Source organism: Bufo gargarizans, chromosome 1 (genome assembly GCF_014858855.1).
Source record: "Bufo gargarizans isolate SCDJY-AF-19 chromosome 1, ASM1485885v1, whole genome shotgun sequence".
NCBI classification, from domain to species: domain Eukaryota; kingdom Metazoa; phylum Chordata; class Amphibia; order Anura; family Bufonidae; genus Bufo; species Bufo gargarizans.
Genome location: NC_058080.1, coordinates 480,063,825 through 480,086,636, shown reverse-complemented (window position 1 = coordinate 480,086,636; position 22,812 = coordinate 480,063,825). Strand labels below are relative to the sequence as shown.

General features: G+C 44.8%; 1 protein-coding gene across 2 annotated transcripts in view; it reads left to right on the top strand.

Moving 5' to 3' along the window:
• The first annotated feature begins 6,752 nt into the window (after nucleotides 1–6,752).
• The window catches only part of NAA35 (N-alpha-acetyltransferase 35, NatC auxiliary subunit), a 56,171-nt gene continuing 40,111 nt past the window's right edge, over nucleotides 6,753–22,812 (top strand). The window contains exons 1-11 of one of the 2 annotated variants that reach the window (XM_044273618.1): nucleotides 6,753–7,056; nucleotides 13,383–13,517; nucleotides 14,971–15,004; nucleotides 15,076–15,190; nucleotides 16,811–16,885; nucleotides 17,867–18,034; nucleotides 18,115–18,181; nucleotides 18,270–18,313; nucleotides 19,323–19,373; nucleotides 19,945–20,028; nucleotides 20,112–20,226. In XM_044273618.1, coding sequence (XP_044129553.1) covers nucleotides 13,394–13,517; nucleotides 14,971–15,004; nucleotides 15,076–15,190; nucleotides 16,811–16,885; nucleotides 17,867–18,034; nucleotides 18,115–18,181; nucleotides 18,270–18,313; nucleotides 19,323–19,373; nucleotides 19,945–20,028; nucleotides 20,112–20,226 — 877 coding nt within the window. In that variant the 5' untranslated portion in view covers nucleotides 6,753–7,056; nucleotides 13,383–13,393. The remainder of the gene's footprint in view (nucleotides 7,057–13,382; nucleotides 13,518–14,970; nucleotides 15,005–15,075; nucleotides 15,191–16,810; nucleotides 16,886–17,866; nucleotides 18,035–18,114; nucleotides 18,182–18,269; nucleotides 18,314–19,322; nucleotides 19,374–19,944; nucleotides 20,029–20,111; nucleotides 20,227–22,812) is intronic. The other variant, XM_044273622.1, reaches the window with a different exon arrangement.

Sequence of the window (22,812 nt, the reverse complement as noted above, 5' to 3'; positions counted from 1 at the left end):
AGTCTCCACATTTAGAGAATACATCAGAAAAATCCAAAATAAAAGAATGTACTATTTTAGTAGTTACAACAGAAAGCGACGTGCTAAAACAGTTGTCTATGCAAAAATCACTCCAATCAAGAATCTGTCTCGCTTGCCAATCAATGGTAGGGTTATGTTTGGATAACCACGGTAAACCTAGCACCAGAGGAGCAGGCAGACCCTCCAGCACAAAACACAAAATGGATTCTTGATGAGAATCTCTCCCCTTTAGGCGAATGTCCTGCACCATTTGTGACAAACACTTTTGTGAGAGTGGGGTGGAATCAATCGCAAACACCGAAATATTTTTGTCTAGTGCGCTTGTTGTCAAACCATGCATACGGATGAACTGGCCATCCACTAAGTTAACCCCTGCCCCACTGTCAATAAATACTTCAATTCCCACAGTTTTGGAGTCTAGTCCCACCTTGGCAGGCAGGTGAAATCGGGTACTACCGGTAAATGACAAAAGTACATCCTAATATTACTCACCCACTGTCATGGTGGGGAGTGGGGGAAACTCCCCAACGTACAATGGGGAGCAGACGGGAGCAGGTCACCACCTAGAGCTTCCCTAATCCTAGCTCTGACTACTAACTGTATAAGCGGACCCAAATGGTAGGACGGCTTATACCCAGGAGTCGCCCTGATAATCCCTGGAATAAGAGCAGGGGTGAGACGACCTGTTCTTCCAAGACACTGAAGAACAAGAGTCTCAAACGGCCTAGATGCAAGGAAGGGAAAGGCAGTGAACAGCCACTGGATCGTCAGGTAAAATCCCAGAAACACGCACTTACCTGTCGCTGCAAACAACGACGACTGGACCCCATGCAACAGTACTGTAACCCGTTCACCCAACAGGACACAGCACAAACAATCTACACAGGAATCCAGCACACCAGTAACTGCCTGGACCCCATGCAGACAGGATGCATGGCGGCCCCAGGCAGAGCTGCTTACTGACTTGTGGCGCCCCCCTCCGGGGAACCCTGAGGCCCTGTTTCGAAGGCACAGACAGACAGGGGAATGTCTAGCAAACATGCTGGACAACAGACACCACCAGACATGTAACAACAACCAGACATATAACACCAACCCAAACAAAAACGACACCAAACATATAAATGGGATCGGCAGGGAAGATGACATCAGGGAGACATTGATGTCCCACTAGGTGGCACTCAAGGACTGGGCAGATGTAACACCTAGGAAAGGAGCAAAGCTCCAGCACCAACAAATGCTGGAGTACAACTGACTCCATCCTGGAAGCCACAGGCTAATAAACTCCTAGTGGCCACACCGAGCCAGTAGTTAACCCATCACGCACCAGACAGGGACGGAACAGGGGAAACAAGAGCAGTTCACAAATGCACGGCTATCGTGTAACGGCGAAATAACACTGAGACTGTTACACCGCCGTGACACTCACACTACCAAGAGTAAGAAGAGGACTAAACACATTCGTTTTCTCTCTTTTTCACCTTGACGTTTAACATAAGGACATACGTTAACAAAATGTCTCCCTTTACCACGGAAAAAGCAGAGTCTTTTCTTAAGGCTCCATTCAGACTTCCATAGAATGGGTCGCATCCGTTCCGCAATTATGTGGAACAGGTGCGGACCCATTCATTCTCTATGGGGCCGGAAGAGTTCGGGACAGCACACAGTGTGCTGTCCGCATCCACATTTCCGGAGCGCAGCCCCGATCTTCCGGTCCGCAGCTGCAGAATTGCGGACAAGAAGAGGCATTTCTATGGGGGTGCCGGCCGGGTATATTGCGGATCCGCAATGCACTACGAACGTCTAAATGGAGCTTAACCCTAAAGGTTTTATCATCAGGTCCAGGAGTGACTTCCCCCAACTGCACTGGCTCATCATCCGACATGAGCTCAAGTACCTCCCTACCCAAAGTGTGCGAAGAGGCCCTTCCCCACATGATAGTGCGTCCCATGTTAGAGGAACCTTAGATCTCTCCCTCAGGCGTCTATCAATACGTACAGGCATAGACAAGTTGTCACTTCCCCTGGAAAACCTATCCGAAATATCAACTGCATAGTAAGCAGTGTGAGTCAGAACTAAAAAGAACCTCAATAATGACCACAAACTGCACCTGACAACACTGCAAGACGAAAACAGAGAGACTGTCAGATACCCTCACTGTCAGATACCCTGCCGCCAGTCTCTCAGATCTTCTCACCTCTGTCATGGGAAGGACCATGACAATAGGCTTCTTGCATTTCTTATCTGGAATTTTCTCTCACTCTTCCTTTACAGTTTGTTCAAGCTCTTGAATGTTTGCAGGGTTCTTTTTCCCAATGGCAGATTTCCGCTCACCCCAAAGATTTTCAATGGGATCGCTGGCCATTTTAAAACAGTCCATTTTTTATTTTTTAACCATTCCTGTGTACATTTGGATGTGTGCTTTAGGTCCTTGTCTTGCTGGAGAACCCATGATCTTCGACTCAAACCAAGTTTTTTTACACTGGGTAGGACATTTCGCTCTAAAATCTCTTGATAATTCTCTGATTTCATGATTCCTGTGATACGGTCAGGGCTTCCAGTACCAGACGCAGCAAAGCAACCCCACAGCATTATGGATACTCCACCATGCTTAACTGTTGGTAGGGTGTTCTTTCCCTTATAAGCTTCATTGCTCCATCTGTAAACAAACTGTTGCTTTGCATTGCCAAAAATCTAAATTTTTGTTTCATCTGTCCACAGAACATTTTCGCAGAGGGATTGTGGTTTCTCAAGGTACATTTTGGCAAAGATCAGTCGTTCATTTTTGTCTTTTCTTTTCTGCTTCTTCCTTGGCCTTCACTCATAAGGCTCTGCTTGGTTTACTGTGCGGCGTATGGTACTTGTTGAAACCACGACTGAAGACTGTTCCAGGTTGGCCTTCAGGTCTTTGGATGCTTGACGTGGTGTTTTTTCTACCATTCACACCAACTTTCGAAGACCTCTTTTGTAAATTTTCCTCTTTCCCCCACGTCCAGGAAGGTTCTTGACGGTTCCATGCTTGGCAAACTTCTTAATAACATTCTGCACTGTTGAAACTGGGATACCAAGATCTTTGGAGGTGGCTTTATACCATTTGGAAGTCTTGTGTTTGCTAATAATAACAGTTCTGATGTCCTTAGACAGCTCCTTTGTCTTCACCATTGCAGAACAGGGCCTAACATGTGGCTTTTTTAAACACTGAAGTCATCATTCATTGGCTAATTCATGTCACATGGGCACTGACAATTTATCACAGGCGATTCTCATTTGTGATTTACCACAGGCGAGTCAAGATGCATTTCCATACTAATTAAATGTAAAGGGTGCCAACACCAGTGTCACATCAAGCTTTTTCTATTTTTGCCTCCCATTGTTTTTTGTTCTAAACTGTTTATCATTTGCTCTTTTGTATTTAACTTGAGTGCTCTATACAAAAAAGCTGTTTCACTTGATTCATTTTTTTCAGGAGATATTCCACATTATGTACTAAGGCTACTTTCACACTAGCGTTCGGGCGGATCCGTTCTGAACGGATCCGCCCATAATAATGCAGACGGAGGCTCCGTTCAGAACGGATCCGTCTGCATTATATTAGCTAAAAAAAGCTAAGTGTGAAAATAGCCTGGGACGGATCCGTCCAGACTTTCAATGTAAAGTCAATGGGGGACGGATCCGCTTGAAGATTGAGCCACATTGTGGCATCTTCAAACGGATCCGTCCCCATTGACTTACATTGTAAGTCTGGACGGATCCGCACGCCTCCGCACGGCCAGGCGGACACCCGAACGCTGCAAGCAGCGTTCAGCTGTCCGCCTGTCCGTGCGGAGGCGAGCGGAGCGGAGGCTGAACGCCGCCAGACTGATGCAGTCTGAGCGGATCCGCCTCCATTCAGACTGCATCAGGGCTGGACGGCTGCGTTCGGGTCCGCTCGTGAGCTCCTTCAAACGGAGCTCACGAACGGAAACCCGAACGCTAGTGTGAAAGCAGCCTTAAACTTCATTGGGGCCAATAACGATGAGCAGGACTGTAGAAACGTCTGTATACTCCATTGCAGTGCTGCCATCTGCAGGCCAACATTGGAAAATACTTGTAATAGGACCAGTAGCCTTGTACAACCTCAGGCCTATTATTAGTAAGTATTGCCTTCCCCGATCTCAGCGAGGAGAAGGTGTTCCGACCCTGGGCTCCTGGGTTTTTCAGCTCTTAGATGCCATGATCATATTTGGTTAAATATCTGCGATCGCCAATAAAAACCTGGGGCCATTTTTAAATCCCGCACTTCCAACATACATATACGGTGGTGGTGCTGAAGGGCTTAAAGGGAGTCTGTCACAGACTTACACTAAATTACCAGCAATGTCCAACATACCTTTATGACATTATGGTGGTCGTTGAATATCCAGGAAAATAACTTTTATTCCTATGCAAATCAGCTCCCAAATGCCCAGTTGGACAGGCTGTTCTATTCAAAGTGCCCAAGCCTGCCCCCTTTCTCCTATATCTGCTCCTCCCATAACCTACCAAGGCTTCCTCCCTTCTCCCCTGACCTCAGGGTGATGAGGCTCCAAATCTTGCGCAGGTGCCCTCTGCTGAGCTTCTCGCACCTGCGCACCACATTTCCCTTTGTGTGCTACTGCCTCAGTGCCTCCTGTGCAGATTATATCCATTAGGCAGAATGATTTTCCTGGACATTCAATGACTCCAAAACGTCCTTCAGGTATGTTGATGGACATTGCTGATGGACATTGATGGTAGTTTAATCAGTGGAACGTCTGTGACAGACTTCCTTTTAAAGACCTTAAAGGGGTTCTCCGGGCTTTTAATTTCGATGACCTATCCTCAGCATAGGTCATCAATATAACATCGGCGGGGGTCCCACACCCCCGCGAATCAGCTGTATGAAGAGGTGGCACGCGCCTCCTCGCCGCGGCCTCTGCAGCGGTGAGCAGGTGTAATTACACCCAGTACAAAAGAAAATTGTCTAATCACCAGTCCGCAAAAATGCTGCGCTGCAGGTCCGAGGAGTGTTGTGGGGTCAATCACACTTTCACGGAGTATATATATATATATGGTTCGGACCGTGCGTGTCATAAAAAGACGGTATACAAACAGTTTTTTTCTTTTCTCCTTCTCCTTTTAGAAAAAGCACCGAGGGCTGCAAATGTCTTATTTGTGGATATCCTGCAACCGAAAAAACTAAAATGGTGTAAATCCGTACGGTTGTTTTAGGCTACTTTCACACTAGCGTTCAGGGCTCCGCTTGTGAGTTCCGTTTGAAGGGGCTCACAAGCGGACCCGAACGCTTCCGTCCTGCCCTAATGCATTCCGAGTGGATGCGGATCCGCTCAGAATGCCTCAGTCTGGCGGCGTTCAGCCTCCGCTCCGCTCAGCAGGCGGACACCTGAACGCTGCTTGCAGCGTTCGGGTGTCCGCCTGGCCGTGCGGAGGCAAGCGGATCCGTCCAGACTTACAATGTAAGTCAATAGGGACGGATCCGTTTGAATTTGACACAATATGGCTCAAGTTTCAAACGGATTCGTCCCCCATTGACTTTCAATGTAAAGTCTGGACGGATCCGCCTGAAGCTACTTTCACACTTAGAATTTTTCTACAATATAATGCAGACTGATCCGTTCTGAACGGATCCCATCGTCTGCATTATATGAGCGGATCCGTCTGGGCAGACCCCAGACGGATCCGCTCTGAACGCAAGTGTGAAAGTAGCCTTACCCTGCAGTGCACAGATTGTACTTACACGGCACTACACCAACCAAGGCGTGTATGCAAGCCGCGGAGATCTCAGCTGATAGTAACTAATCAGATCTCAACTGGAAGTAACCAATCAGATCTCAGCTGATAGTAACCAATCAGATCTCAACTGGAAGTAACCAATCAGATCTCAGGTGGAAGTAACCAATCAGATCTCAGCTGGTAGTAACAAATCAGGTCTCAGCTGGTAGTAACCAATCAGTTCTCAGCAGGAAGTAACCAATGAGATCTCAGTTGGTAGTAACCAATCAGATCTCAGCTGATAGTAACCATTCAGATCTCAGCTGGTAGTAACCAGTCAGATCTCAGCTGATAGTAACCAATCAGATCTGACTGGTTACTACCAGCTGAGATCTGACTGGTTAATACGAGTTGAGATTTGATTGGTTAATACCAGCTGAGATCTGATTGGTTAATACCAGCTGAGATCTGATTGGTTACTACCAGCTGAGATCTGATTGGTTACTTCCAGCTGAGATCTGATTGGTTACTTCCAGCTGAGATCTGATTGGTTACTACCAGTTGAGATCTGTCTGGTTAATACCAGCTGAGATCTGATTGGTTACTTCCAGCTGAGATCTTATTGGTTACTACCAGCTGAGCTCTGACTGGTTAATACCAGCTGAGATCTGATTGGTTACTTCCATCTGAGATCTGATTGGTTACTACCAGCTGAGATCTGATTGGTTACTTCCAGCTGAGATCTGACTGGTTACTTCCAGCTGAGATCTGATTGGTTACTATCAGCTGAGATCTGATTGGTTACTTCCAGCTGAGATCTGACTGGTTATTACCAGCTGAGATCTGATTGGTTACTTCCAGCTGAGATCTGACTGGTTACTTCCAGCTGAGATCTGACTGGTTACTTCCAGCTGAGATCTGATTGGTTACTATCAGCTGAGCTCTGATTGGTTACTTCCAGCGAGCTACTCCTTTCTGTCAGATCTCCCACTGCTACCAGAAGTTCCAGGGGCTAGCTCACTGACAGGCAGCTGACAAGTGACACAAGGAAATCGCGAAAGCGTGAAATCTCGCGGTATTTTCCTCTGAACGTCACGTGTAATATATTGCATTTTGACCGCATACACAATGTAAGCCTCACTTCCTAGAGCCACAGTATGTCATCTCCATTTCTGGTAGTCAGTAAAGCATGGCCTTAGAGGAGAAACCCGCCTACCGTGACGTCATCACGCCGGGCCTTCTGTGCTGCGTAACGTGGAGACAGCGGCTGCGGGAAGCGGCGGAAGAGCTGAGCTGACTGCTGAGGTATGGCAGGAGGGTAATGACGGCGAGCGGGTCCAGGCAGGACATGGTGGCGGTGACGGGCTGTAGGAAGCGGCGCTGTCCTCAGCTGTTAGTGTCATTGTCACCAGCGTTCTGTCAGGAAGTAACATCATGTGCAGAACATGTCCCCTGCATGACTTCTCCCACCGAGAGCAGTGTGTGCGGACATTAGGGGGGAACTCGGCTCGCTAGGGGGCGCTCAGCCTGTAGTATGTGTGGTGGCCATACACTGATGAGGGTCGTTAGAGCATATTCACATGCTGGGGTTTTTCCTGCGGTTTTCCACACCTCTGTCTGCAGTAAAAATGCCTAACATGACCTGTCCATTGATGGAAATGAGAATGAATCCACGTAGCTGGCGCGGTTTCCAGGACGAGCGGCCTTTTGCTATTAGCCCCACTGATCAGGGCCCAAACCATGCATGTAAGCTGTAAATGCCCAGCCTAGCATGTCTGCCAATACAAGCTGACAGCACGGGCTATGTGCGGATTTTCTGACCGCGTTGCCGCAGGTAACACATGGAGGATTTCTTCTGGTATTCGCAGCGTAATATTTTTTTTTCCCAATCGGCTACTTTCAGAACTCCCATAGCGGTGCATGAGAAGCGAGCCCCGTTCTGGGGATAGGAGCAGGTCCCAGGAGTTCATGTCTGTCAGTGACAGCCTATCCTAGTGATATGCTGTCCATGTACCCGATGGGACAACCCCTTTAAAGGGATTCTCCAGCTTTAACCCAAATTTTATATAGGACCCGGACAGCACTATATTTAACACTGCAACTTTCCAGGGCAAAGGACCCAGTCCAGGCCCCTTTCAGTCTCTAGTCATGTAAACGTCTAGTCGGAGTCGCATGCACCGCTGTAGCCAATCGCTGTCCCTAGCTGGTGCACGTACCACTTGAAGACACTCACCTCTGAGGTCAGATTGACTGCAGTGGCGAATACACATCAGGGACTGTTGGCCCTGGTGGGGAGTAGGTTAGTGTCGCTTTGTCCTGGGCCTAGATAACTGGCTGTTACGCTTCATGTACATTAGATTATGGGGGAGGGCGGAAAAATGTGACATGGAGGGGGAGAAATGTGACATGGGGGTCTGATGGCTGACATTGGGGGCTGATGGCTGGGGGGTGATGTCTGACATGGGGTTCTGATCTGAGGTCTGATTAACATTGGGGGTCTGATTGCTGGTCTGACCTGAGCTGTAATGGAAAATATTTTTTTCTTATTATCCTCCTCTAAAACCTAAGTGTGTCTTAGAGGGCGAAAAATATGGTCCTTAAACCAGCCATTGTCTGAAGCAGAGAGAAGATACCAGGACCACAGAGAGGAGAAGGGGGTGGGGGGGAGGGGGGCGCCAAAATGTAGCTTCGCTTGTGTTGGCAAAAATCCTTGCACCGGCCCTGCTTGGATCTATAATGTATTTGGTGGCAGGGAAACAAAGTTCACTCCTGTTGGATATCTATCTAACATGCCCAATAGTTTGATGCCCAGCTTATCCCCCAAGTCTCACCATGGCAATGTAAGTAATCTTTAGATTCAATGCTTAGCGGGGGTCCTACCTCTGGGACCCCCAGCTATTATAAGACTGTGTCACAGCTGCGGGCCTTCTCTTTTCCGAAGCGTCATTTCACATGGAGAAACAACGAAGGGACCGCAGCCCTGATTCATGTGTCTCCTTTCTCAAGATTGACAGGGTCCCAGATGTCAGACACCCACTGACTATAAAGTGAGGGCATATTCTAGGGAAATGCCAGCACTTTGACATGGTGATACCCCTTTAAATGTGACTTTTTTTGTGTGTGCTAATCCTTGAAATTGAGATATTAAACTTCATTGACTCTGCACCTCAACATTAAAATAGTTTTCTAGGCCTTTGCTTTAATTGCACCAATAACTGACCGTGTAGAAGGCAGAGGGTTGTACAGCTATTTCCTCCCCCTGCGCTGCCATCATGACCATTGCAGACGGGCAACCTCGGGGAGACAGCGCTTCCCTAGGGCATGCGCAATATCAGCCGTCTACTGCGCATGCAGCCTGGCACATAGTATGGGACAGGACAAGGCAAGCAGGGGTTGGTTGGCAAAGAGGCAGCGATCACTGAGAGGAGTTGATGAAACTGTGGAAAAAAGCATTTGATGAGGAGACCATGATAGACAGGCCTGGTTTGCGGCTTTAATTGGCACCAATTATCGTGCAATGCCATTATCTGACATGTATCCTAGACTCTAGAACACCCAATCCATTAAAGGGCTATTCCCATCTCTGACAATGGGGGCATATCGCTAGGTTGTTTCCGTCGGCCCCATAGTAATGAATGGAGGGCATCCTCTATTGCGCAGTGCGCCCTCCGTGACTTTCAAGGCTCCGTTTATGGAATAGGTTCGGGTCCCAACTTTGGGACATGCACCTATCCGACAATGGGTGCATATCCTAGTGATGTGCAGCCACTGTCTGAGATGACACAACCCCTTTAAGACCACAGCAATGGTGTTTCAATGGGAAGTAGAGTTAAGAGACAATGATGAGGGAAGGCATGGGAAAGATAAGAATGGTGATTAGTAGAGAAAGCTGGAGGGAAATGCAGCTCCGTATAAGGCGTGCAACGCGTGAGGTGAACGCATAGCACCCGCACTAAATCCTGACTCATTCATTTCAATGGGTTCGTGTTAGGGGTGCACCGAAATTCCGGCAGCCGAAAATATCGGGCGAAAATGCACCTAATCCATTTCGGCCGATAATTGTACATATCGGCAGAAAATAGCGGGGAGGGACTGGGAGGAGGAGCTGGGGGCCGGTGCGTTCACTGTGCTCCGGCCCCCAGCTCCAGTAGTTATAAAAAGTGTGCAATTAATAAGGATTCTATTCATGAGGCCCCCTCTGCAGTAGAACATTCAATATAGCCACATCCTACTCACAGGGCTGTTATCTTAATGCTGGCCGGCCGGGCAGACGAGCGGCAGCGTCACGACTGACGTCATGTGCCCGGCCTACTTTCTGAATGAAGGAGGGGGGGGGGGTCTGTGGATGGCACTGTTATGGGGGGGGGGGGGGGGGTCTGTGAATGGCACTGTTATGGGGTGGGTGGGGGTCTGTGGATGGCACGGTTATGAGGTGGGGGGGTCTGTGGATGGCACTGTTATGAGGTGGGGGGGGTCTGTGGATGGCACTGTTATGGGGTGGGTGGGGGTCTGTGGATGGCACTGTTATGGGGTGGGGGGTCTTTTAAAAGTATTTGGGCAAAAAGGCAGTTTTGGTTTCGGTCAAGGGGTATCCTGAATTTTCGGTTTCGGACCAGAATTTTCATTTCGGTGCACCCCTAGTTTGTGTGCATGAGCATCAGTTCTGCGTTGCGTCAAAAATGCAGCATGTTCTATATTCTGTTTTTCACGCACCCCTTCCCCCATAGAAGTAAATGGGGCTTCAGTGAAAAACGCATTGCATCGGGAAGCAAGTGCGGGCGCGATGCGTTCAGTTTTTTACAACGCGTGTGAAAAACGCATCAAAACGCATTGCTCTCGCGCTGAAAAACCTGAACAACTGAACTCAATCGCAGACAAAACTGACTGAACTTGCTTGCAAAATGGTGCTAGTTTCACTGAACACATCCGGAGCCAATCCGTCACGGTCGTGTGAAAGAGGCCTAATGCATAAGGCTGCATACGCCTTTGACCTTTCCTCGAGGGATGTGCCTTCCCACCACCTTAAGCCTCATGTACACCTCTGTGAAACATGGACCGTGAGATACCGGCCTGGATTTCTTCAGAGTCATTGGTTGCTATGACGCTGTGCGCTTCCTGCTGCCGCCACAGTACAGTAATACACTGGTATGATCTATACCAGTGTATTACTGTGCGGCAGCAGGAAGCGCACGGCGTCATAGAAACCAATGACTCAGTGCGCTCCTGCACTCTGAAGAAATCCAGGCCGGTATCACACGGTCCGTGGTTCACGGACGTGTAAATGAGGCTTTGATGGAGCCCAATTGTAATCTACAAAAAGCAGCTCTGCCCCATGGTTTGTGGCAATGTCCCAAATTACAATCCTTATGACAAAAGGCTCTTCAGTATATAAAAGAAGTATGTCTAACCCCACAGTAATGTGTCGTTCACTAGATCCCTAGAGATCAAGAAGCTGAGGCCTCAGATGTTGTAGCGAAGAAGGGAGTCCACTTAGTTTTATTAACGGTTAAGAAATGCATTTTGAGGCATTGGTTACAGTCTAAAGGGTGTATTAGATCATTGTCTGCCAGATCGCGACTGACGAGCGTTCATAGTAACGCTCGTTACCAATGATCTGCCAGTGTAAAATTGGCAACGTTTACCTGATAAACGAGCTCATTCATTGGTTAATCCCAATCTTTCAACAGGTTCATAGTTTGTGCTGTCTAATCGCGAAAACAATGATTCAGTATGGAGACGAGTGATGGCATAACAATCAATCCTCCACATGCTGTGGAGGAGATTGCTGCATGTAATAGCAGCTGTCTCCTCCACTGACGAGCAGGCAATTGCCGGGAAGGAGCGCTCCCCTCCTGACAATCACCTGCATAATCTGCCTGTCTAATACAGGTTTAAAGGGGTTCTCCAGGAATTAAGAAAATGAAAATACTTAAATATTACTTCATTATAAATATATTTCCAAATACCTTTCATTAGTTGTTATGGCTCGTTTTGTCTAGGGAGCAAATCATTAGGTAAAACCAAATAGCCGCTGTCCTATTAGTACACCAAAAACCTGTCCTAATACCACAGCAGGACAAGTTACTTCAGAGCACTGAGGTAAAGAGCTGCCTCATCCTCCTCTCTGCTCTGCTTATCAGGGGTTATGATCCTGAATACAGTTTAATATGAGCTTTAGCTGAATCTCTGTAGGAATGGAGTTCATGAGGAGACATGAAGTACATAGAGGAGGTGGGGATGTGATAATGAGCAGCAGCACTTGTATGCAGTCTCCATTACCACAGTCTGTCCTGTCCATCCTCCCTGTACTTCATGTCTCCTAATGAGCTCCTTTCCTTCAGAGATTGAGCTGAAGATCTTATCAGCTGTATTCAGGATCATAATCCCTGACAAGTAGAGAGGAGGAGGACGGGTTTTGTGTGTACTAATAGGATGGCGGCCATTTTATTTCTCCTAATGATTGCCCCCCAGACAAAACGAGCCATTAAAACTAATAAAAGGTATTTGGTAATATATTTATGACGTAATATTTAAGTATTTTCATTTTCTTAATTCCAGGAGAACCCCTTTAACTCTCTGACCGTGGAGGAAGTAGTGGGCACTATGAAGCATCTTTTATGGATGGATGGATGGATGGGTTGGGCTGGGTTCACATCACTTTTTTTTATCATACGTTTAATGTACACAAAAATAACGGACCCCTCAGACAGATGCCATACAATTCCATTGTAAAAAAAAAAAAAAGTATGTTAACGTATACGTTTTCTTTGCAGGATCCAAAAGCGTAGTGTACTATGCTTTTCCATCCTGCAAAGTCCAGCAAAAAAACATGTATGTGAATAATTTTTATTTTTTTTTGACGGGTGCCACTGTATGGCATCAGTCTGACTCTGAGGCATTCTTTAACACATGTATTTTTTTATTTTTTTTTTGTGCACATTTAACATATGGCAAAAACGTGATGTGAATCCAGCCTTATTAGACCTGGAAAGACACAAAGAAAAAGCCTCTGACAGATTTTTTCCCAAATGAAGGCAGTTGATGAAACAACATTGTCTGATACGGAGAGAAGGAATCTGATGGACGCTTTCTAACCCACTACCGGGTACCAGGAGGCCCAGATAAAGGGAACCTTGGGTAAACTTGGTCCTGCTGTGAACGGGGGCGGACATGGGGCTTAAGACGTATGCAGTGTGCTTATGTATGGGGCATGTACGGTTATGTGGTTGGAGAAAACGTAGCATTCGGTACAACCTTCTTGACTGGTACCACATCAGTTTTAATACTCCTTATACTAGTTCAAGAACAATTTCGGGTAAGTTGGGCATCTTGGGGCAGAGAAGCGGTTTAATGTTCACTACAGTGTGTGTGTGATGGTAGACATGCACTATTACTTCACGTTTTGTGTCCATTCATAAATGGAACCGATCGCCTGCACAGAACTGTAATAACTGTACAAATCCCACCCAGGCCTATGTTATGTGAATGAGCCCCAGGAGAAAGTAGGGCCATTGGAGCGAAACCATAAAAACCCCACTATGGGAAAGGTTTCCCTGACCAGATGTACAGTCATGTAATACACAGCTACTGCATGTAACCTAATTGTGTGTTGTGTCCATCTTTACTCTTAGTGACCACGGTCATGGTGATGAAAGCATCAGTTGAAGATGATGATTCCGGATGGGAAATCTCCATGCCAGACAAGATGGGGAAGACCAATGCAAGCTGGATAGATATAACCCAGGAATTCAGAGATGCGTGTAGCGGTAATTGTCTACAGTGCTGTAGGAAAGTTTGCCAAGCCTGGAATACTTGCCTGTGAATTGTTGCTACACTACAAGTATCCCTTGTATTATTTTTAAAACCATTAATACCCAGACAGGTCTATCTTCTAAAGTTTTCATTTTAGTTCCTCAATGCATCTAAATGGCAAAGGAAACCAGTCCGCATATAGCAAATGCGCTTTGTGTCCGTATGGTGGTAGTCTGATCCTGCAGTCATTCTCCAATCCATCCGTCTCCTACTTGTTAACCTATTAAATGTATCTTAGGCTGCATTTCTACATACCTTCAGGTTTCCATTCACCTGATGGAGTCGAAAAGAGAGGCCTGCATCTGGCTGGTATGTGTCTTCATACCATACCACCACCCCAGTGCTGTGGATACATACCTCTCAGGATTTGCTTGCTCAATGGTCCCTTTACACTGCCCAATGTTTGGGCAGATAATTGCGTCAAGCATTTGTAGAATAATCTGCCGGTGTAATGGGACCTCCTATTACTCAATAAATGAACAAAATGCTTATTCATTGAGTAATTGGATCGTTCATGCGGTCACCTAAATTATCTTTCGCCACAGCAGATCATGCTATCTAAACAGCACTCTACTGCCTGGCAAACAATAATTCAGTACTGGGACGAGCAATGGCGTTGGTGATCTCTCCTCTGCATACTATGGAGGGGATCACTGCATGTAATGGCTGAGGTCTCTTTCACTGATGAGCAGCCGATTGTCAGGAAGGAAGCGTTCCTTCCCAACAATCATCTGCTCAATTGAGCAGTGTAAAGGGACCTTTATCTAGATGATATTTGATTTCCACATATTCAAATGTTGGATGTTCCTTTGGAGGAGACAACATAACATATCTTCTACTTACACAAGTAGATAATCAATTCTATTGAGCAGCAAATGTTGTTTCATTTGAGTCATTAACATTCGAATGACAACCCTTCAGATGCGCAGAGTATCATATAAAAATTTGTGAGTGTGATCTTGTAATAGATTGTCAGGCAAATTGTTGCATTACCACTAAAAGATAATTGTGTGGGTGATTTTTGGGGATAAAAAAGGATAGTTTCATACACTTTATCACCTTTTAAGGTTGTGTAAAGACTCTTTGTTCCACCTTTTTTACCACAAAAACAGTCTTCCCTGCTATATCCAATGCCCATTTTATCTTCGGTTGAGACCACACGGTTACGAGATAAGCTCGTGGACAGTATTGCTGCAAGATCAGACTGAACGCAGTTTGGTGCAGTGTGCTGGAGAAATGAAGATTTAGAAGTGGCAATACTAGCAAAAGAAAGTAATGCATAGAAGCTAATTTTTTTGATTCTATAATAAGAATTTCTACAGGAAATGTATTGAGTTGTTCGTATCCTGCTAATGAAATGTTTTCTGAACTATGGCTTAAAAGTAAGATGTAATTTCTTCCTTGCAGAGTTGAAGCTGGGCGAGCTGCTTCACGACAAGCTGTAAGTAGAAGTGTGACAGTAATGTAAAATTACATTGATGACATAGTAACATTTTCCTTTTTGACTTCTAGCTTTGGCCTTTTTGAAGCCATGTCAGCCATTGAAATGATGGATCCTAAGATGGATGCTGGGATGATTGGAAATCAGGTTAATCGAAAGGTTCTGAATTTTGAGCAGGCTATGAAGGTTAGTTTGTGCCAAAATTAGCCAAAAATCTTGATGGGTGTAGGTAATTTAGATTTGTAGTCCTATTGAGTAGGGTTGAGCGAATCAAACCCCACAAAGTGAAATCCAATCCGAATTTCAGGGAAAATTTGATTTACCGCAAAGCCGAGATTCCTCATGCTTCAGGGTTGAGAATCGATTTTCCCTGAATGGCGGAACAAAAATAAATAAATCATAACTTAGCTTATCTGTTTAAGAGCAAAGAGCTGGCCGCCGCCATCTTGATTGAATATCTTGTACAAAATACTGTGCGCTTTGATGTATGATGTCACCACGCCGGCCAACGTGATGACGTCATTACATGCCGTGCGAGATTTCACGCTAGAACTTGAATCAAGATGGTGGCAGCTGGCTCTTCACGATCAAATAAATGAGGGGAAGTATGATTTTATTCATTTAAAAAAAAAATTCTTTTACATTGTATTAATGCCGTCAGATGCTGCTATCTGCTATGAACACGCCACCTGTCATTGCACCCACTACTTACAAAGAAATGCGCTCCGAGATGAAGTAATTCGTCATGAAGCTAATTTTTTTGCAACGTTTGGCGATGCAGCCGAATCAAAATTTTCAGTACTTTGCTCCGTCACTGCTATTGAGGACTAATGTGTGCAGTGACCATCTTGGTACAGCGCAGTGGAATATGTTGGCGTTATGTACACAGCAGTAATTCCATTATGTACTTTCCCCAATCCTTAAAGTTTTTCTTTACAAACAGTGTGCAATGGTCTAAAATAACAAAAGTAATAATATTCACTTTTTCTATTCCCTGCCGCTTTCATGCCAATGTGTCCCTGTTCCCCCAACAGTCTCTGATCATTTTGCTCTAGTGATGTAGTGTCAGAACTGCACTACTGTTGGTAGACACATCGTCGTGGCAGCCACTTCATTGCTAGAGTCCGGTAAGCGAAGACTGATGGGAGACTAGGAAAGTGTCAGTACGAGGGCAGCAGGGATTAACAAGGTGAGACCATTATAAGCTGTTGATTGAAAACCACTTTAAACAGGAGCTGTCACCTCTCCTGACTTGTCTTTTTGGTAACCACTTGTATCCCCGTGTAATAATAATTCTGGAGCAGCTATTCTTACGGCTCTGTGTTCTATTCCTTTATTATTTCTACTAGAAGTAATGAAGGTACATCTTTGTGTTACAAGTTGGGGAGGGGGGGTGTCCCTGCACAGTCTGACACTGGCATCATTGATTGGATAGTGTCAGACAGTGCAGCCCCCCCCCCCAAACTAGTAACACCCATCTGGACCTTCATTGCAAACTGCTAGCAATTCGTTCTTGACTTCTAGCAGGAATAATAAAGGAATGGCACAACATAGAGTCATAAGAATCGATGCTCCAGAATTCCTAATATTGTAGGGATTCATATAGTTGCTAAAACAGCTATGTTAGAAGCAGTGACAGGTCGTCTTTAAAAATCACCAATCTTATACATGCTGTAGATTCACATGAAAATTTACTGGCCACATTTATTTACAAGTTGTATTTCTTGTCAAATATATAGTTATGTTACTTTACTTTAGCTGACAGAGTTGCTAGTTTTTTTTGTTTTTTTTCCCCCCCCCCAAAAGGATGGAAGCATTAAAATTAAGGATTTAACGTGGCCAGATTTAATTGGAATTATGGATACATGTTTTTGTTGCTTGGTAAGTATTACATTATTTTTATGTTATAGTTAAAAAAAATAATAAAATCATGCAACGCGTTGAAATAAGTTTTACCCACCAGTTTGGCACAAGATAGCTAAGGCCAGTGTTTGGCTGCAGCGGCCAAGTATACAGACATGTCGCTGGTGTAGCTATGTAAAGAAATCTTGGCCCAGGAGGGCCAGAACGGCAGCGATGGAGTGGAGTGAGTTTGAGCTGGGGAGGATGACGTCTTATGTTGTTTTAGCCCCTTCCCTGTCTGACCAGCGTTTTATATTAACACAGACAGTCCCTTAATAATCAACAGTTCAATTGTTTTGTACCCAGTGCTGTAAACAGGGTCGTAGCTATAGGGGAAGCGGCTGCTTTGGGGCCCACCCAGGAGGAGGATAAAGATTTTGTCAGGGCCCCCTAAACGGTATTATACAATGACATGTGTACAGTATCAGTATATACAGTGACATGACTTACAGTATATATTTGTAGGATACGGAATGAGTGGCTGCAGGGCCTCATCTGAGAGAGCAATCTTAACTAGCCGCAGGAGTGGGGGTTGCAAAGAAGTTGCTGGGAGGGGGAAGCATTAAAAAATTTGCTGTGGGGCCCAGTCATTTCTAGTTACGCCACTGGCTGTAAATGTAAGGGCCCATTACGTTGCCCGATGTTTGGGCAGATTATCTCTGAAGGATGCAAAATGCTCGTTCATCAGGTAATAGGATCATTGGTGCAGTTACCTAAATAGCCCTTCTCTGCCAGCATTGGTTCTGTACGGGGACGAGCTATGGCATTAGCGATCGCTCCTCCCCATATGGTGGAGGTGATCACTGCATGTTAATGCAGCTTTCTCCCCCACTCATGAGCAGGCGATTGTTGGGAAGGAAAACTTACTATATCAGGCCATGTAAAGGGGCCTTTAGACCAGTCTGCATGCTTTGTAGCATTTCTTCCTATATTGACTTTTTTTTTTTTTTTTTACCACAGATAACCTGGTTGGAGGGTCATTCCTTAGCACAGACTGTATTCACGTGCCTCTATGTACATAATCCTGATTTCATAGAAGACCCAGCTATGAAAGCATTTGCACTAGGAATCCTGAAGATATGTGATATTGCTAGAGAAAAAGTGAACAAAGCTGCTGTATTTGAAGAGGTTAGCCATCTGATGGTTAAAGAACAATATACTCGTGTTTTAAAGGAAGCATAAGAAGTCACTAGTATTTTTCTTTATAGGAAGACTTCCAGTCCATGACCTATGGGTTTAAAATGGCTAATAATGTAACAGATCTCAGAGTTACAGGTATTTTATATTATTTCTTGTGTAGTTATGCAATTTATTTTTTGTGTGTTTTTTATCCTAATCAAAATTTTTATATTTTTAACACCAGGGATGTTAAAAGACGTCGAAGAAGATTTGCAAAGGAGAGTTAAGGTAGCTTCCATATGCTCTAGTTTTGATTTTCAGTTGCAGTAAGTCCCTGATTGCTTTTATTCCGTTTTAATCCAAAGAGATTACTAGAATATTAGTTTATGTTCTATACCTTTCTTTCCATTCTGAAGCTGGTAGAGAAGCTGAAAGTAATATACTGGATACCAGTGCTGATCTATCTTCTCCTGTGCTACAGGGCTGCACTGGCCCAGAAGTGTGACATGTCGTATACACACCGTCAGTGTTGAAATACATGTAGATGGCACGTTATGCTTCCGGTCCTGTGTGGACTGTGGTTACTATGGGGGCTATTCTCCCTCTAAGGAGCCCCAGTTACAGGGGAATACAACGCCCTTGGGCATTGTATACAGGCAGTGCTATTCAGGGTCTAAGACCCTGCAGTTCTGCTCTGCCTGGTGTCACCAGCTCCTGCTTGTTTGCAGGAGCTTTAATCCCGCTCCATATGTGTATGACTCTCTGAAACAAAGCACTGTATGGGGATTGCTCATTATAGAGTTAAAGGGGTTGTTTCACTTCAACAACCGTTGTTTGAGTCTGCATCTGAGCAGCATTTTTAGCGGCTTGGATGTGGATCCGTTCACTTCAGTGGGGCTGCAAAAGATGCAGACAGCACTACGTGTGCTGTCCACATCTGTTGCTTCATTCCGCGGCCCTGCAAAAAAAAGAGCGTCCTATTCTTGTCTGTTTTGCAGACAAGAACAGGCATTTCTGTTATGTTCAACCCATTCTGTTCCATTCCGCAAATTGCGTAACGCAAACGGGCGATATCTGTGTTTTTGTTGACCCACAACTTGCGGGCAGCAAAACACGGCACGGTCGTGTACATGTAGCAAAGGAGGCAATATGGGTAATTACAATACATTAGTAAGTGCCTTGTATTAACTTTGTCTACATGATAAATGCCACTTGCTGAAGTGAGACAACCCCTTTAAGTGAACAGTTCTTGTCCAAAACATTAAAAAGTGATTGAGTTTTTTCCCACATATTTTAGAGTACCAGGAGTAGACAAGGTGAAGCAAGAGATCCTGAAGTAGAGCTTGAGGTAATATCACTAACTGAAGGAATGTAAGTAAGAAAATATTGTTCAGACAGAATCATCAGAGTTTTTAACGCTTCCCACCTTCAGGAAACTTTTACTGACAAAAAACCTACACAATAATGAAAGTTTCCTGGTAATAGAGGCCGGTTTACTAACTGCATGGGGTTAATGTCTGGTTTTCACACTCCCTTTTGCCCAGTGCATATATAAAACGTATCCATAGGCATCATTCACCCAACTGAGGCCAAGGGTGTCATTTTGGTCCCTGTTTTTTAAATATATTTTTTTTTTCTGCTTTATGGAATAGCGCAGTCTGCTGTGCAACTCCATGCAGTGAAAAACATTATACTGCATGGTATATATTTTCAACATAGAACCCTATGGGCGATAGATGCCACTGTATGCCTTCACAGTGGAGTATGTGTGCAGTATTTTTCAGGAAATACTCCAGACACATTTCTGCCAAACACAATGTGAAAGGAGCTTAACTTGTATACATCTGTTGTTGCAAAAAAAGGTTGCATATGAGTTTTAATAGGATTTGCTGCATTTATTATTCGTTTCCTTTTTTCAGCACCAGCAGTGCTTAGCAGTATTCAGCAGAGTCAAGTTTACTCGTGTTTTGCTTACTGTATTAATGGCTTTTACAAAGAAGGAGGTAAGGTTTTTATTATTTAGTGGTTTGTATGTGAGATCTAGCAATACTGTTGCTTAATTAAATGTTTGATCTCTTATTTCTAGACAAGTGCAGTAGTCGAGGCATCAAAGCTAATAAGCCAAGCCACTGACCTACTCGCTGCTATTCAGAACTCCCTTTCGCTTGGCATTCAAGCCCAGAATGACACCACCAAAGGAGGTGAGAACCAGTTAAGCAGAAATGTTCGACATTGTGTAGTAAAGGCTTTGTACAAATCTGCACCAAAAAAACCTTATTGTATATCCATCTTTTATGTACAACATGAGAAGCAAATCAGGTGCAGTCCTGCAGTCATGTGTTACTTCTAGTGTTGAGTGAATAGAGCTTTGGATCATAGATCCAAAGTCGATTCGTCTCCGTACAGCATTGAAATGTATTGGCTCCGGCGAGGGAAATTCATTATCACCAAAGTCTCTCTGAACTTCAGTGAATAACTTCGGGATTTGATTTTTAACTTTTTTGTATCTTTTTGAAACTTGGATCCGAGGTACCAGTCTGTACCGAAGCAGACTTTGGATTCCTGTTTTAAAATGTTTTTCAAGATTAAAAATTTAATGCAGAAGTTATTCACTGAAGTTTCACAAGACTTCGGTGATTACTAATTTTAACTCACCGGAGCCCCTACTGGTCTTTGTGTGCATTAAAACAACGCTTTGAGCTAATCAACTTTTGGATCTCTGATCTAAAACTCTATTTCCCCTCTGCTTTTTGCTAATATACAAACCATAACAAATGCTTGGCCGAATATGTAATATACGGACAGGCTGTCTCCCTAGAGTCTCTTCATTAGCTGCTTTCCACCTTGGCTTATAGAGTGGGATCCCAAACAGGGACATGTGGTTAGACAACTACTTTAAATTTAAGGTACTCTTAATCCATAACGGGGTTGTCTTACTTAAAGGGCTTCGGGAGTTCTTTTAAACTGATGATCTATCCTCTGGATAGATCTTCAGCATCTGATCGTGGGGGTCTGACACCCGGGACTCCTGCCGATCTGCCGTTTGAGAAGGCAGCGGCGCTCCAGTAGCGCCGTGGTCTTCTCTTGGTTTCCCTCACGCCCAGTGACGTTCACTTAAATGTAGTTTAGCCGCTCCCAAGCCAGTTATACTGGTCGTGACATCAATGTGCCTGCGGTAAACAGTGAGAAGGCCACGGCGCTACTGCCAGCGCCGCTCCCTTCTCAAACAGCTGATCAGCAGGGGTCTCGGGTGTCGGAACCCTGCCGATCAGATGCTGAGGATCTATCCAGAGGATAGGTCATCAGTTTAAAAGAACTGCAGAACCCCTTTAAGCAAATGGCATTTATCATGACAAGGCATTTACTAATGTATTGTGATTGTTAATTTTTCCATCACATTATACACTGATAGTTTCCAGGGGTTGCGACCACCCTACAATCCAACAGAGATGGCAGTGCTTGTAGGAAAAAGCACCAGCCTATGTGCACTCCCGTGATCCTGGCTACCATTGCTGGATTACAGGATGGTCATAACCATGGTAACAAGCAGTGTATAATGTGATGGAAAACTGAATCCAGCCAGCTAAGGAAGCAATATGGACAATCGCAGTACATTAGGAAGTGCCTTGTATTAACTTTATCTACATGATAAATGCTATTTGCTGATGTGAGACAACACCTTTAAAGGCACAGTTGTGTCACAAAGGGTATTTTTTTTTAAAACTTAATATTCATAGAAAACAACTTTTTTAAAGAATTTTTGCCCGTTTTTTTCTTTTTTTTTTCTTTTGTTTCAGCAGCATGATGTCATTGAAAATTAAATACAGAATAGTGTCCTTTAGCAGTTGGCACAGAGACATTAAACTCCTTTATATATATGTAACCCATTCTGAAGGCAGTAGTATACTGGCTGATTGTCAGCCAAATCATCGGTAACAAGTTTTCGTAGGAACGTTCATTAGCGACGATCTTGCTGTGTAGTACTGCTGCACGTTTAAAAGTTATCTTTTGCTGACGCAAGATGGTGCTGTCTATTCTAATCACGGTCTGCTGCCGGCAACCAACTATTCAGTATGTGGACGAGCGATGGCATAACGATTGCCGGGAAGGAACGCTTCCCTCCTCACAATTGCCCGGATAATCGCTTAATGTAATACTGGCCTTAGTTTATTGCTGCTGTAAGGGAAAAATGTTATCGGTTATCTGCTCCTGCCATTGTTCTCCTGATAGGCCTAGATAAAGACGCCCACAGAAGAGCACTGCACTTTTCTGTGTAATGTGTGGTGCTCTAATTGAGGCACTCTTTCCCTTCCCTCTGTGGCTGCCGTGAATGGTCTTACTTAGCCAATGCTGTTTGCCGTGATAAACATCCAAAGAAGCAAGTTAGAGCCAGGACAGGAAGTAGAATACATGGTGTGATTTAAAAAATATATATCGGGAAGCAAATGTAGAATGCTCCCAAATAGGTTATTTATAATGTGTTAAAAATGTCATGGTATTTTTCAGATAAGTTGGTATTTGTTCTACATAAGTGTACTCTTCTCTGGGCTCCAGAGTTTGGAAACGCTAGTTATGATGATGGTAAGTAAGCACTACCAGCTGTTCACCAGTACCACAACCTGGATCTACCCTGAGCATGGATACCTGGAGGTGTCGCCCACTTCCTGCACTGCCTATTTTTGAGCAATGGGTGAAGCATAGCTGGGCTCCTAGCTGGCAAACAATGACAAACATTTGTAATGTTCTTTTCTCACAGGGACTCCCTGGGAAGTCAGTGGCTGCTATAT